This window comes from Meles meles, chromosome 4, assembly GCF_922984935.1.
Source record: "Meles meles chromosome 4, mMelMel3.1 paternal haplotype, whole genome shotgun sequence".
Taxonomy (NCBI): domain Eukaryota; kingdom Metazoa; phylum Chordata; class Mammalia; order Carnivora; family Mustelidae; genus Meles; species Meles meles.
In genome coordinates, this window is record NC_060069.1 from 90,290,229 (window position 1) to 90,307,234 (window position 17,006).

Genomic DNA, 17,006 nt, shown 5'->3' on the forward strand with positions numbered 1-17,006 from the left:
GGAATACTTAATAAGTTTAGTGAATTAACTGCAAAAAATATAATTAAACTCTAAATGTGTAAGATTTAGGGAGACTTAGCAGCCATATTTTTGGATAGTCCAGTCAAATCTGATTTGAATTAGTCTGTTCACCAGCAGTGATTTCCCAGAGGCGACCCCTGAACATGTGTGTTAATTAGGATTTTCTTTCAGAAGGGTAGAGCTATTTTAATTTTCAATCCAGACTCCATAAGCAAGCGAAATTAGAAACAAAATGCACCTGTTGCCTTTAAACCTCCAATCTTGGGGGCTCTTTCTCTGGGCATTCCTCAAATTTCCATTTGTCTTTGTCTTGCCTCATTCAAAGAAGTGAATAAAAGGTTTATGTTTTAATTACCAAGAGATATTTTTTTTTAAAGATTTTATTTATTTATTTGACAGAGAGAGATCACAAGTAGGCAGAGAGGCAGGCAGAGAGAGAGGGAAGCAGGCTCGCTGCTGAGCAGAGAGCCCGATGCGGGACTCGATCTCAGGACCCCGAGATCATGACCTGAGCCGAAGGCAGCGGCCCAACCCACTGAGCCACCCAGGCGCCCTACCAAGAGATATTTAAAGGGTCACTTAAAAAAGGAAGAATCAACAATCCTTTTGAATGTATAAATAAAAATTCCTTCCATACAGGTGTGAGTACACATGAGACAGTCTCATAAGTGATTCTCTAAAATCTGTGAGGCACCATATCAGTTAAAAATTCTCTTTGAGGAAACACAGTATTTTTAATATTTATTGAATTAAGAATTATGTTTAATGGCATGGTAATACAAAAGAAGTTTTTCACTTAGCAAATTGGCAAAGTTTTAAGGGAGGTAATATGTATTAACACTGACATGGTCACTCACATGATTTGGGTTTAAACTGAAGGAGCCTTGCTAGAAAGAAAATAATTTGGCAGACTGTTCCCTAAGTTGTAAAAACATTCACCTATAGAACACAAATCCTTCTTAAATTATTTAATTACAGATGTGTGTACTGTTGGGGTCCATTATTAAAGGAACGAGACTGAGACAAAGTGAAAGTTATGCAAAGCCTATGCTTTGCCAAGCATTAGAAGTTAGACTGACCGGCCAGAGGAACGAGACTGAGACAAAGTGAAAGTTATGTAAAGCTTTATTCTGTGCCAAGCATTAGAAGTCAGACTGACCGGCCAGGGCTGCCTCCAAAGAGAGTGACCCCCTCCCAATCTCATAGGCTGGTGTTATAGGGCATAACCACAGACCCAAGGTACCTGACTTCTGTTGTTAAGGCGTTTACTCCCGAAATCGATACCCGGAACCATACCAGGAACTACAGGAGTGTTTATTCCCGGAATGAAGTCCCTGGATGTAAACAACAATATGGCTACCTAGGCAATATGGAGTCGCTCTGGCTAAGCAGGCCCTAATAGTTAAACAGGTTTTAACATTAAATTGGCCCTAACATGTACCAACATTTATGTAAATGGAAATTTTATAATATTAGTCACAGTACTAGAAAGGTGTGAACAATAAAAATGGAATAGTTTGAATAAGTGAAGATAGTCTTTGATACCTTGCATTTAAACACATACATTTGTTAGTTCACAGTATTTCTAATATTTATTATAACCCCCCCCATGCATACATGCAGAAACATAAAGTCATGTACACATATACACACACAGGACACCAATATTTTAAGAATAGTTACTTTTGGAAGTTGGTTTAAGAGTTATGTTCATTTCTTTTTGCTCACTGATGTTTTACAAATGATGATGTTTTACTGTTGTGATGAGAAATATATATCTGTACCACTATTTGTAATAGTTTAGCAACTCTCTCAAAAATCTAAGCACTAACCACCCAAAATTAGCACAGACTCCACAAGTTTAAAGGTTCAGTCCCCAGTAGGATTGCCACCACTGAAGATACCAGCCATAAGTTTCAGAGATCCCCAGGTCACCCACACTTCTGATAACTGGCTACAAATGTGGGGGTTCTCATCATGCTCTCAGGTTTGATCATTCACTAGAATGACTCAAAGAATTCTAAGTACTACATTTGCAGTGCAGGTTTTATTATGTTAAAGTCAGGACCAGCCAAAGAAAGACATGTTGGGTGAGATCTGTTAGGGTTTCAGATTTGAAACTTTCATGTGTCTTTTCTGTGGAGTCAGAAGACTTCCCTTCCCAACATACTGATGTGTTGACCATCTAGAAGCACACTCAAGCTACACTGGCCAGAGTTTTTACTGGGGTTTCACTACATAGACATGGTTACTTGACTCAAACCAAGTGGGTGAACTAAGACTCCAGCCTCTCTCATCTCCCAAGAGGTTAAGAGATAAGTAAAATATAACATAGCTCAAAATATCACCCTCTTTTTTTTTTTTTAAAGATTTTAATTATTTATTTGACAGAGATCACAAGTAGGCAGAGAGACAGGCAGAGAGAGAGAGCAGGGAAAGCAGGCTACCTGCTGAGCAGAGAGCCCAATCCGGGGCTTGATCCCAGGACTCTAAGGATCCTGACTTGAGCTGAAGGCAGAGACTTTAACCCACTGAGCCACCCAGGTGCCCCAAAATATCACCCTCTTAATTCACATGGTGATCTTTTGGCGTGATCAGCCCCCAGCCTGTGACATCTCCTTAGCATAGATTGAGGGGTGATCCAAGGGCCCACTATGATTAACAAAGACACTCCCATCACTTGGAAAATTCCAAGGGTTCAGAAGTTTCTCCCCAGAGCCTGGGACAAAGGCTAGACAAAATCTTCCATATACAATAACATTAAGCTACTTAGTAACTAAGTTACTTGTAACTGAAATTGAGTAGCCATCGCTTCCTGTGGAAATGGAAGAAATGATTAATACATGAGAGATTAATAAAATCCTACCTAATAATTATTTTTTAAGCAAGGCATGTATACAGTCTTAGGACTATTAGCACATTAACTTATATTTACCCAGCATGGATTCTTGTGAAATAAGAGGTTTATAAAGTGTGCTTGAAAAATACCAACATTTATATTTATTAAGAGTTTCATCAAGGGGCACCTGGGTGGCTCAGTGGGCTTAGGGCTCTGCCTTCAGCTCAGGTCATGATCTCAGGGTCCTGGGATCAAGCGCCGCATTGGGCTCTCTGCTCAGTAGAGAGCCTGCTTCCCCCTTTCTCTCTGCCTACCTCTCTGCCTACTTGTGATCTTTCTCTTTCTGTGTCAAATAAATAAAATCTTAAAAAAAAAAGTTTCATCAAGTATTTCAAATAAACCAAATGTAATATTGCCTATATATTATCTCATTTGAATATATGCCATGAAGTACTATACTAATATAAATACTCAGTGTTTCATAATGCAGAATAATTAAAAAAAATAACCCTAATATTTATATCTTGGAGAAGTAATGAATATTGTAATTTTTAGGAGGTATCTTTAATGTAGCTATAATTGTCTGCAGTTTTTAAAGTCCATTACTAGATAAATCCATTCATCTGAATAACATAATATCACTCCTACTAGAATCTAAAAGCAGATCCTGTAGACATGTAAGAAGTGCTCTAACTCATGTGTCTTTCATTTAGCTATGAATAGGAAAAAGCCCTCCAGCAATGCCTCCATTTTCTTTCTCCTAGTTCTTTCCAGTTTGAAACTCATTACCAACAGCACTTCTAAAATCATGTCTGCTAGAATGATACTCACTGCTGGTAGACAATGAGGAGTTATTGATGTCAGCTTGAAACCCAAGATGAAATCTTCACAGGGATGCTTAGTGATGCCTGTTAAATGGCTGAATGGCAAACAGCTCTTTTTTATACGACACTTGAAGACACACATTTATTCTTCTCTTCACCAGCTGGTTTATTTTACCTAGTGAAATTATAGTAATAGTGCGTGCTTGTTCAGGTTTTGCTGTGTGCCAGGCACTGTTTTAAAAGTGCTGTGGGGGAGTTGGGGACGCCTGGGTGGCTCAGTCAGTTAAGCGTCTGCCTTTGGCTCAGGTCATGTCATGATCCTGGAGTCTTGGGATCAAGCCCCACTTTGGGCTCTGTGCTCAAAGAGAAGCAGTGAGTCTGCTTCTCCCTCTGCCTCTGCCTGCCGCTCTGCCTGCTTGTGCTCTCTCTCTCTCTCTGTCAAATAAATAAAATAAATTCTTTAAAATAAAATTAAATTAAAATTAAAAAAAAAAATGAAAGTGCAAATCTGAGTGTAGCATGTCAGTCTTTACAACAGTTCTGTGAAGTATGTAAAGTATGTTATCCTGTGGTCTGTCATGATCCAGAATATGTATTATGCTGCCCATGACACAACAGATAACCCAGTAGCAGAACAGTCACTCCCAAGTCACACAGGCATTAGGGATACCTGGGATCTGTGGATCTGAGCCACTGTTCGTACTACCTGAAGTGTGCTGGCATACATCACCTACCAGCCACCAAGTCTGCCCTCCTTCTGTACAAAGGATATCATCTCCTAGCAGTTCCATGTTAAATCCAAATGGCCAGTTGTGGTAGATGGACTAGGACTTCGCAGGACCTAGCTGTTTTTCCTGCCCTTGGTCAGGGAATAACAATAACCTCCTGCTTTCTTTTCGCTCCCCTCACTGTTGGAAGGCACTGGAAACAGGCAAAGCCCAAGGTTTTAGTTTGCATATGCAGATCTCCAAGACTTCTGCCTAGAGAATTTCAAGATTATCACATGTCCAAAGGCCCCTTACCAAGAGGCCAGAACACATTCCAGTAAATACTCAACTGCAAAAAATGGACCATTCTCAGTTTTGTGATTGAAGTTTCAAATATCCATGGTGTGGCTCTAGAGTCTGGTTTCACTGAGCTTTGCTAGCACATCACTGTTCACAGGAGTGGAATTGAAGAGCAAGACACAGCACAGCTGCAAGGTTGGAAGCAGCCAAGGGTGTCCCATGTAAATGCTCTCTTGCTGTGGAATGCAATTTACGGTGTTGGGGCTGCCTTGCAAAGCCGCAGACCACAGCTTCACCAACCTCATCCTCTCCAGCCCATGTCTCCTTTCCCTCTTTATTAGGTTCCAGTTGGCTTAGATTCACCTGTATGCAGCTTAAGCCCTAAAAATGCAGAAGACTTTTGGAATTAAGAGCTCTTGGAACCATACCATGCTGACTTGATGTGGAGACTCAGTTCAGTTTTCTAATCTGAATTCCATCTGTTGTAAAGCCAAAACCCAGTCCTTTTCAACCTAGGGCACTTTCTGTCCTTGCTGAGTGATTGGGAAATCTGAAAACAATCTACTGGATGTTAAGGGAGGATTAAGTTACAACATTCATGCTTGTACCAGCTGGAAATTATCCTGCCTTATGTAACGTTTTGGATAAAACTATATGGTAAAATTTTATAGCCAAGGGAAGAGAATTTGAGGTGGGAAAGGAAAAGAAGCCATTACCGCAAAGGAGAGGGGGAGGGAAACAAATCCTGCGAACACCTGCAACCTGTGTGGCAATGTGTAGGTGTATTTTACTTTGATGTTAATTGCTTTTTAAAACATTTTATAATTTTTTTTAATTTAAAGTTTGGTATATTTTTTCAAGTTGTTACTCAGTCACTTAAGTCAGATTTGAATTCTAAGCTTTGCCTGCGTGGTTGAGGACTGTTGTTTGTCTCTACACGAGATCAGCCTCAAACATGCCTGAACACAAGGGTTATATTGAAAGTACAGATTTCCAGGCCTGGACCGCAGATGTACTACCTCACATTTGGGGTTCAGAAATCTGTACTTCTTCAGGTGTTTACCTTGAACATAAAAATATTCAAATCTCTATCTTTCCCTAAATTCAGCAGTTGTTCATATGTGCCACTATTGCATTATACTCTACCATTTGCCACTGTAGTTAGTTGAGTAGACAATGGGTGCATGGGTAGAAAATTCCCTCTAGAAAATTCCCTCTTCACAAAGGCACTGAATCATCTGTTCTAACACGGTTTCTTCATTATTCCAGGATTAATGTAGAGAACAACAGATATTTATTAGTTAGAAAGTTATATGTAACATGGAACTGTCAAACATTTCTTTTGTATCATGAAATCATGTCAGACACATAAAAATGCATCTTTAACATATATGTACCTTTTAAAGACTAGTGAGAACCCACTATCCTGTAAACTATACATTAGGAAAAACTTCAAGCTCTTGTGGGCCATGACAAAACACTTGGCTCACACCCTATCTCTCCACATGTACCAGTTTTCCGGAATTTTGTGTTATTCCCTAATTTTTTGAAAAGTTGCCCCCATGTATATATCAGAAAAAAATGTTCTGTTTCATTTTCCTGCATTTGGTATATTAAAGGATAATATGTGTTCTCCAATGACTTCTTTTTACCTTTTTGTTTAGTGTTGTAATTTTGAGATTATCTCTCTTGATGTGCATGGCTATAATTTGTTTTCGCTACGGCATTCACTTGCATCATAGGAATGTACCAGAATTTATTTGTTCAATATACCATTGCTGGACATTGGGAATATTTTTTAGTTTCTTTTTTTAAAAATTTTTAAAAATGTTTTAAATTATGTTCAGTTAGCCAGCATATAATACATCATAAGTTTTTGCCGTAGTGTCCAATGATTCGTTAGTGGCGTGTAACACCCAGTGCTCATCACAACATGTGCCCTCCTTAATACCCATCACCCATTTACCCCAACCCTTCCCCATCCCCCTCCCTTCTGTAACCTTCAGTTTGTTTCCTGGAGTCTTAATACGAACAGTGTGTCGGCGTTTTTGTGTGTATCTTCTGTATACATGTACAGAGTCACTTGAGGGTGTATTCCTAAGAGTGTCCAGGATTTAAGGTTCTAGAAACATTCATTTCTAAACACCAGAGATTACCATCATTGAAGGAGTAAGGTCCATTCCTTGTACTGCTTTGATTGACTTGAAGTTTGATCCGACTTTCTGATGTGCTCCAGAATACTTTTTTGGTTTTTTTTTAAGATTTTATTTATTCATTTCAGAGAGAGAGCACAAACAGAGGGAGAGGGAGAAGCAGACTCCCCTCTGAGCAGGGAGCCCGACATGGGGCTCCATCTCAAACCTGGAGATCATGACCTGAGCTGAAGGCAGAGGGTTAACCATCCGAGCCACCCAGGAGCGCCACCCCCCCACCCCGCCAGTATACTTTCTTAACCTTTAAGACACATAGGACTTTGTACAACTAGCTCTAGTTCCAGAAGTGAGTGGAAATGTTGCGAGACTGGTGGGGTTCTGATCGGTGCTTGGCAAGACAGTCATTTTAGCTGGAAGTCTACATACTGGCTTATGTCGTGGTGGTGGACATTGAGTCAACTCAGTATCCATATTGACTGTATCTTATATGGTAGTCTGAAGTCTCTTTAACACACCTCATCTGTATTGGTGACTTTCTACTCAGCTCAGACTACACAAGTGACCCTGTTATGTAATCGGACAAGCAGGATGACACAGTGGAAAGAAAATCCAAAAGAAACTTTGAATTTAGAATTACTTGATTTTAGTAAGGTTGACTATTTATATATGAGAGAGAGAATGTAATTTAAGGTATGGAAAATATTCAACCCGTTGCCTGACAGTAGATAAGCTTTCACTAAATTATAGCCTTTGTTGATGTTGCTCATTGTTATCATACAGAACTCAGAAATCCTAAAATTCCTTTCTCTGATAATAACTTTTTTTTTTCAGTCCTGAATGAATTCATGAAATCTCTCCCCCACCCCTTGTTTCAAATCTCATCTCAACCTCTGGTTTACTTCTCTTGAGTTAACTTAACGCTGGTAATGTTTACATGTACATATTGTCTATTTAAATAAAATAAAATATACTTCTTCTGGCCTCTTCTTGAACAAAACATGCCTGTTTTGAGCTTTTGATTCCCACCCTCCCCAGTCGCTACCATTTCCCCAGCATCTTCCTCTCTAGCACTGTCATCGGCTCCAGTACACTGGCCTGAACCCACACTCATCCTTGACTTCTCTCTTTCCCTTGGTCCATCCCCAGCTCCTGTAGCTTCTGCTCCTGACCACACCCGGACCCCTCCAGGGTGACCTCCCCGGTCTGAGCCAGCTTGGGTCTCACCTGGATTACAGCTGCCATCCCATCCTCACTGTGTACTTCCACTTGTGCCCCCTCAAGAGAAAGTGTAACTCAGCTCTCTCCGCCCCACTGATTCAAGTCCTCTGAAGATTGCCCAGCTGCAGTTACAGCAAATCCCACACCTTTTGCCTCGGTCTTCAGGTATGATCAACTTGTCTCCATCTCTTCCCTCTCTTCTCTTCGGTCCTTGGGTCCCAGTCACATCTGACCTCTTCCTCACCCTTGAGTACCCCAAGCTCAGTGCCATCTCAGCGCCTTTGCACATATTGCCTGTTTTCCTAAAACTCGCTTCCTACATCTGTAGTATAGTGCCTCCGCTCCTGGTTCAAAGAGCTCAAAGTTTATCCCCGAGAGAGGCTTTCCCTGAACCTCCTGGGACCCCATCCATGTCTTTCCTCTACTTTTTACTTTGTTTTCTTTATAACTGTAGAATGTAGTTATAATCTTAAATATTTGTTAATGTATTTTTAATCTCATGCCTCTAAATTAAAATCTCCAGCTTGATGGGCACCTGTTTTTCTGGTTTATTACTATATTTTCAACACGTGTGTTGGTGCCTGATACATAATAAGTGCTCAGTAAGTATTTGTTGACATAACGAAGGAATGAATGAAAGGTAACTAGCAGCTTAAAAAATTACAGAATCTTACATGTATCACTAAGTAATGATAGTAACTATATATATCTATCTCAAGGTATTAAAATGTTTTATTTTTCAGGACTAGGTGGAATTCTCCAAAATGTCAGGTAAGATTTTATGAATAAATTTCAGTAGGCTTTATTTATGAATTTTGTGATATTTTCTGTAAAAATTGGAGTTTTATTTCCTTTTGAAGTTATTTTTTATTGTTTAGCATTTGGAGAAACCATATTATGTATTTATTTATATATATGAACATTTCTATCTTCAACGGAAAAGGATTAAAAGGGAATTATATTGGCACCTATGTACTAAAAGATCTCTATGTGGGGAGAATTAAGTAAAGGAAAAGGTAAGAAAGTAAGTCTGCAAAGAGGGACAGGAGTAGTAAGAAGCCTGTGATGACAGCTTGCTCGCTGAGAGAAGGGCTCAGAATCAGGTCTTGCATTTTCAAGCAGTGCAAGAGATGATAGGCGAGAAACACCACATTTGTGGGATCTGTGTTTTTCAGAGATAAAAATCAGTTAAGAGAATCAAAATTTTTCCTTATAGTGAGTACATGGAGACATGTCTCTTATCTCAACAAGGGGACAAGATAGCATCATGGAAAGTGAGTTCAGTTCCTTTCTTGCAGCAATTACAGTGACCGAGATCACTTTCACTGGAGAGGTAGATTAAACTGCCTCTTACTGAGTTGTATGTGGCACCACTGTGTTTTTTCTTTGCTTGTTTGTTTGTTTTTAAATATTTTATTTATTTATTTGACAGAGACTCAGCAAGAGAGGGAACACAAGCAGGAGGAGTGGGAGAGGGAGAAGCAGGCTTCTTACTGAGCAGGCAGCCTGATGTGGGGCTTGATCCCAGGACCCTGGGATCATGACCTGAGCTGAAGGCAGACACTTAACGACTGAGCCACCCAGGTGCCCCAGCACCACTGTGTTTTAAGCCATTACATATTTATCGTGTGGTGTTTTGAATTTATTTAAAGACAGTCATTTTCCAAAAAGGATTAGGGAAAAAATAAGATTCACTCTACATATGACTGTGTTCTCCATATTATATACTGGGGAAAATAATTTTTGCGAATGTGTCGGGAGTTTAGGTAGGTAGGAATCAGCATGAAGTCATCTGAACCACTGGCATGAAAGTGTGTTGCTTTGATCATAGCACAATATAAATAATTGCTTAGTTTTTTTTTAATCTATATTTAGCTTGAAAATTCATCAATATATAATAGGTTAATACCTAATATACATGATGAATTATGTCTTTTAAAAATACGTGTATTTCATATTATTTGTATTCCTTGATAAGAAAAAAATGAATATATTCTCTTATCACATTATCACTTCCATTGTGAATCATGTCCCCTCTACCTGTCCTCCCAAGTTGTGGTCCCCACAGCCCCGGAACAACCTACAGATGAAACGGAGAATCAAATAAAATCTCCCGATCCAAGGCCTGATGCTCCTCCTGACTACAATTCCCATTTTATACCAGGTGGGTTAAATAATCAGAAAGATGATTTCTCCCCTCCAGAAAACCATACTAATAGTTAAGATTGCTTTTAAAAGTTAGTGTAATTTAATGATTCAGTAAATAAATATTGAATGCCTCCAGGATGCCAAGTAGTTTATTAGAAATCCATTAGAATATATTTGTAGGCTACTGAGGAAGGAAGTTAAACAAACACTGATGGTATTCTCTTCGCTGTAATAAAAATATGAAGGGAATGTTGTTGGGCCAAGATGACAGTAACTAACTCCACCAGGGATTTGAGAGAAGATACAACTGAGGAAGTCAGATTTTTCTGGCTTGATAAGGAGTTTCTCACTCAAAGAAAAGGAGGAAGGGACTTTCTGGCAGAAGGAATTGTATTTTTTTTAATTACTTTTATTAACATATAATGTATTATTTGTCCCAGGGGTACAGGTCTGTGAATCATCAGGCTTACACACCTCACAGTACTAACCATAGCACATACCCTCCCCAATGTCCATAACCCCACCACCCTCTTCCCACCCCCCCTCCCCCCAGCAATCCCCAGTTTGTTTTGTGAGATTAAGAGTCTCTTTTGGTTTGTTTCCCTCCCAATCCCATCTTGTTTCATGTTTTTCCTTCCCTACCCCTCAAGCCCCCCCACCCTGCCCCTTCCCTCCAACAACCGCTCCCCACCCCTGGCAGAAGGAGTTGTATACACAAAACCACAGGTTTGGTGGGGGAATGGGGGGTAACTCATTGATGGACATTGGGGAGGGCACGTGATTTTTGAGCAGTGGGTATGAATCACTGACCTCTACCTCTGAAACTAATAATATGCTATATGTTAAATAATTGAATTGAATTTAAAAAAAAAAAAAAGAAAAAAAAAAGCCCAAGGTCATGAAAGTCTGGTAGGAGACATTCATGGGAGAAATGGAGGTGAATGGCCTTGAGTGCTGATTAAGGAGTTATACAAATATTTTTATAAGTCTGAATGCACTATTGGTGGTGATGCAGTGAAATGGATACTCATAAAGGTAGTGGAAATTTGAGTTATTATTGTCTTTTTATTTTTATTTTTTATTTTTCAAAGATTTTATTTATTTGACAGACAGAGATCACAAGTAGGCAGAGAGAGGAGGAAGCAGGCTCCCCGCTGAGCAGGGAGCCCGATGCGGGGCTTCATCCCAGGACCCTGGGATCATGACCTGAGCTGAAGGCAGAGGCTTTAACCCACCGAGCCACCCAGGCACCCCTATCGTCTTTTTAAAAAGTAACTAGGCAATGTGTAAAATTTTTAAAATTAGAAATACACTGACTTTTGAAGTAAGAAAGGAAATAATTGGGGTTGTATGCAAATACATTTAGTGGCCTAGAAAATGATAGATAAGGTGTAGCAACATTTCTCTAAATAGATAGTTAAGTGTATATTTAGAGGTGGAAACCATTGAGTTAGTCTGTGAAAGAGGAGAAAAAGCCCCACTACCCACAGGATAATAGTAAAAATGTTGTTTTGGCTCCAGACATAAGATCCACAGAACTCAGTTAACCTCGGCCCTTGCAGTGTTTTCTGAAAACAGCAGGGCTTCCTTTCCCCCTTTTCCCCATACAAATGCATATCTGGTCCAATATAACTCCTTATTATTGGCTCAACTCCTGCTAAATCCAAGGTCTTTACAGTCCTAAATTACAAACAGTCCTAAGTTACAAACACACTGTATTTGACCATTTCTCTAAATTTACTTCAGTGACTGTCAATATGATCCACATAATCTATCTTATATTCATGGATCACTCTATATACAAGAATCTAGATTCCACTAGAACAAATTTTTTTAAGAGTCTATTTATTTATTTGATAGAGAGAGCGCGCACGCACAAATAAGCAGAGCAGCAGGCAGGGGGAGGGGGTAAGCAGGCTCTCCACTGAGCAGGGAGCCCAATGTGGGGCTCGATCCCAGGACTCTGGAATCATGACCTGAGCCAGAGGCAGCCACTTTGCTTAACCAACTGAGCCATCCACTTAGCTTAACCAACTGAGCCATCCAGGTGCCCCAGAACAGAGGTTTCTGAGTAACATTGGTTATAAGTCATGTTCTGTTTGTCTGGGAAAGTGTCTATTCCTCTCATTTCAAAAAATTAGCAAGAGCATAGGATGTATCATTCAAATCAAATGACTATATAAGTTGAAAAACATCATGGTGCAGAGCATAGAACTGAATTTTCAGTTAGAAATATCTTTAACAGGGGCACCTGAGTGACTCAGGCATTAAGCGTCTGCCTTCAGCCCAGGTCATGATCCTGGGGTCCTGGGATCGAGTCCCGCATAGGGCGCCTTGCTCGGCGGGGAGCCTGCTTCTCCCACTCCTACTCACCCTACTTGTGTTCCCTCTCGTTCTATTTCTCTCTCTCTCTCTCAAATAAATAAATAAAATCTTTTTTTTTTTTTTTTTAAAAAAAGCCCTTTAACAAAAAATTCACTACGATCGCCACCTAGTGGCTGAAATATATATTATTTATGTGGCCCTGTAATGCAAAGAAGGAAATTGAAATCATTTGATTACATAAATATATATATATATAATTTTTCTTAGAAATATAATCTATACTGAATAACCCCATAATCTAAGTTGTAATTTTCTAATTTATGGTCCTCAAATTTTATTACATGAGGTACTTTCATGTTTAAAATCACATGGCTAATATTTTAAGAATTAAGCAACTCACTGAAGTGATAAAACAGTATTCTTAAGGTTATTTATATGACTTTTAGTTGCATTGTTTTTAATAGTTCAGAAAAGGGGGGCAGGGATACCTGATTTCCAGTCTAATTTGCGTGCTCTTAAACACAGTTCTTATATATTTTATTTATTTGACACAGAGAAATCACAACTAGGCAGAGAGGCAGGCAGAGAGAGAGGAGGAAGCAGGTTCCCTGTGGAGAAGAGAGCCCGATGCGGGGCTTGATCCCAGGACACCGGGACCATGACCTGAGCTGAAGGCAGAGGCTTTAACCCACTGAGCCACCCAGGCGCCCCTAAACACAGTTCTTAAAGGAACTGAAGTATATTCTTCATGACAAACTGAAACATGTAATTTCTTCCATTTGTTCTAAAGACATTAGGGTTTTTGTTTTTTCTCATGTAGCTCTAATTTGACATTGTTTCTAGTTACTATTCTGTTTCCTTTAGTTTCTCCTGACTCTCAGTCTCTGTCAAGATCTGTATGTCCCCTGTCCTCAGGAACTGGTATTCCCCCTGGTTGGGTCACTCCCCTGCCCTGCCTTGTCTCCCTGTTCCACCTATTCCACTCATCTACCCTTTCACACACTCTGCTGAGTGATCTTCGTAAGATCACTTACCACTTTTAACCAGTTAAGGATCTATTAGCACTCACCCATATCAGTTTCCTGTGCTCTGAACTTGCATTTCCAACTGCCTATAGATCACTTCTCCCGGAATCCTGGATCTCAAATTCATTGGTCTGCAATTCAACTTTGACCTGTTGCACCAGAACACATACCCTCTACTCTTTCCCTCCTCTGGAGGTTTCAGGGATCCATCTCAGAACTTGAGAATTTTTCCTCATATCCAGTCTGTTACTGAGACATCAATATTCCTTCTTATTGCTCCACTTACTACTCCTTACGTTACGGAATAGCTTGTCTTCCATCTCTACTCCTGTAATTAACTTGCCTAATTGAACCTCATTCATAAAGGGTCTAAGTGTAAGTCCAGTTACTTCACTTTCTGTTTTACTGGCATACAGTTTACTCTTCGCACAGAGTATAGATCTTTCCTAACCTTCACTCCCTCCCCATCTTCCTTTCTGGCCTGTCTGCTAAATCTCAGTACATAGCCTTGCCCCTTGCAATACTGAGCACCTGCTCTCCCCGTAAAAACCTTTGCCCATTGTGGGGGCACTGGCTGGGTCTAACATGTTAGCACTAACATCCTCCTCTGCCTGGGTTGGAGACCCTTCCTCTCTAATCTCTTCATACATTAGGAATCTACCTCTGATCTCACGAGTTACTTGCTGCATGATAACCATTCACTTAAAAAAAAATCTGTGTATTTTCTGCAGAACTGAATGTCCTCAGACATGTCTTTCTACATCTTTCTGTGTCTAGCATCAAACACAGCAGCTGGTCCTTGAAATGGCATTGTGGAATGTTTTCCAAATAGACAAATGTTTGATTTATTTCATGTCCTTGTTCTCAGACAGTATTAGAAGAAAGGGTTCCACAATTCATATGCCCCTGAGTGGAATTTTGATGAGTAACCAAAATGTCCCAGACTTCATGAGCATCAAAAGCCACTCTTCCCTTTAATGCCCAAATCACTGGAATCTGACCCTCTGTCCAATTTGCCTTAAAGGAAGTGCTGTCTGTCTTTATTTTTCTGGAAGTCTTGGGGAATATCCCTTCCTGGTAGTGGCTGGTTTCCTCAGCATTGGCCGACCCCAGACCACTGCTTTACCTGTATGCTGGTGACTGCTTTCTCTTTCCAAAGCCAGCTTTCTACCTGCTGAGCCATTTTTTCTGTACTGTGAAATCCTATAGGAGGCGTGTGCATGCGTGCGCGTGTGTGTGCGTGCACGTGTGTGCATGCAAAACTTAACGCCTTACAAAAACAGCTGCCAGCTAGAGTTGCTCTTCAAGTCTATAGTTTCAAGACCATCCACAGAGTCCTATTTTGGATGTTCTAGCCTCTGATCTAAAGGCAGTATTGGCATAATTTAATTAAAGGTGCCCCCACAGTCAGAATGCTTGAGTTTTAATTGTGACTCTGTCACATATTGATACTATTGATTCTTTAGCAAGTTACTTATCCTCCTATGCCTCCGTTTCTTCCACTGTAAGGATAATAATGATAATAGTCTCTACCACATGAGGCTGATACTTAGTTAACAAGATTTAATACATGTAAAGTAGTTACAACAGTGCCTAAAACATATTAACAGCTCAGCAAGTATTAACTCTCACCTTTTTTGTCATATATAGTAAACCTAGCTTTCTCTAATAGGAGCTCCTTCCTGCTCTGCACGGTGTCCGGGATCCAGTTCTTTGGGTTTTCCAAGAGAGAGCATTGTCTCCACCTTACCCCCTCTCTCCGGTCTTTTTTCATTCTGCAGGAGTGACATTTTCACATTTGGACTGTTCACATTTGTCAGGAAGTGTCAGTCCCCACCCTACACAGCTGTGTGGCATTGCTTTGCGATTATGAAAAGAGACCAGATTCCCAGTCTGTAGAGCCGCGGGCCCAGAGCCTGGATTGCTTGGGGAGATAGGACCCCTCCTGTGGAGCTTCAGTATCACAGCCTATGCTACAGCCATCCCGTGCTCCCTTCCGCGCACTGAACTTAGACAGGAGGTGAATCTCGGCTTCTGACACCACTTGCTGTCTTCTAGACCAATAGCCCAGTATAAGAAAACATAGAAACATGCACATATGCACATTATAAACAGTAATTTTATAAACAAATAGCAATTTTCAGAAGGAAACTCAGTTTAACCTATATTTAGGTAAGATTTGTTTCCAGCCATGGTGAAAACAAACTCCTGTGTGATTATGCATCACAGTTTTGTGACCTTGTCTCCATCTTTTCCATTTTAAAATAGGACCTTTTCTTTTTTACATTGGCTAAACAAAAGATTCTTTAAATCCCTGACTTTCAGACTTCTTTTTTTTATTTAATTTTTTTCTTTTTCTTTTTCTTTTTTTTTAAAGTAAACTCTACACCCAGTGTAGGGCTCAAACTCACAACCCCAAGATCAAGATTCATGTGCTGTATTGACTAAAGCAGCCAGGTGACCCCCCTAAACATTCTTGATGACAATCTGCTATGACCCACAGTAAACAATATATATATATGTATGTATGTATATAAAACAATATTCATCTATATTTATGATATATATGCTAAATGTAATATTTCATCAAGTAATAGTGTAGTGAGTATACAAGCATATGGGCAATACAGTTTGATTTTTTTCTGTTTCATTCTAGTGTAGTAAATTTTAAGAAATTTTAATTGAGTCATTAAATTGATTTCACAGACCACTAATGTATATACAGATTGTAAAACATTATATTAGAATAATGTTTCTCAAACTTTGTTGTTGATAAGAATTAGTGAAATAGCTATGCTTATATCAGACAAAATATACCTTAAGGCAAAAATTGTTATTAGAGATGAAGAACATTTTACAATAATAGAAGTGTCAATTCATCAAGAAGACATAATAACTATATATAATACCGAATTCAGTGGTTAAATAGATAATTCAGTAAATAAGAATTGGAAATTGCATTATTCCACTGACAGTAATGGGTAGAACAACTAAGCAGAAGGTTGAAAGGGAAATAGAAGCCGTAAGCAACACCATACTCCAAACACCAAACTGAACATAGACACGCACAGATCACTCTGCCCAACAATAGCAGAATAAATTTAAAACAAATAAAATCATACACATTTCACAATGGAATACAATTAGTAATCAATAAAAATAGAAGAAAAGTTGGGAAATCTGAGGAAATTAACCCACCCTTAAATAACCAAAAGGGCAGAAAAAAATCACAACAGAAAAATTGGAAAATACTTTTGAGGTAAATAAAAATCTCAGTATAGCAAAGCTTATGGGATACAGCTAAAACAGAGCATAGAGAGGGGCATCTGGGTGACTCAGTTGGCTCTGAGCTCCACTCAGGCTCTGCTCTCACCAGGGAGTCTGCTTAAGATTCTCTCTCTTCCCCCACGCCACCTCTCCCCTTGCTCTCACAAATAAATAAAATA

The 17,006-nt window shown here is 39.6% G+C and overlaps 1 protein-coding gene across 3 annotated transcripts in view; it reads left to right on the forward strand.

Moving 5' to 3' along the window:
* Nucleotides 1-17,006, forward strand: part of PLSCR4 (phospholipid scramblase 4) — a 48,140-nt gene that overhangs the window by 17,763 nt on the left and 13,371 nt on the right. For 2 of the 3 annotated variants that reach the window (XM_046003606.1, XM_046003605.1), the window contains 3 exons: nt 7,991-8,227; nt 8,806-8,833; nt 10,116-10,226. In XM_046003606.1, coding sequence (XP_045859562.1) covers nt 8,827-8,833; nt 10,116-10,226 — 118 coding nt within the window. In that variant the 5' untranslated portion in view covers nt 7,991-8,227; nt 8,806-8,826. The remainder of the gene's footprint in view (nt 1-7,990; nt 8,228-8,805; nt 8,834-10,115; nt 10,227-17,006) is intronic. The other variant, XM_046003607.1, reaches the window with a different exon arrangement.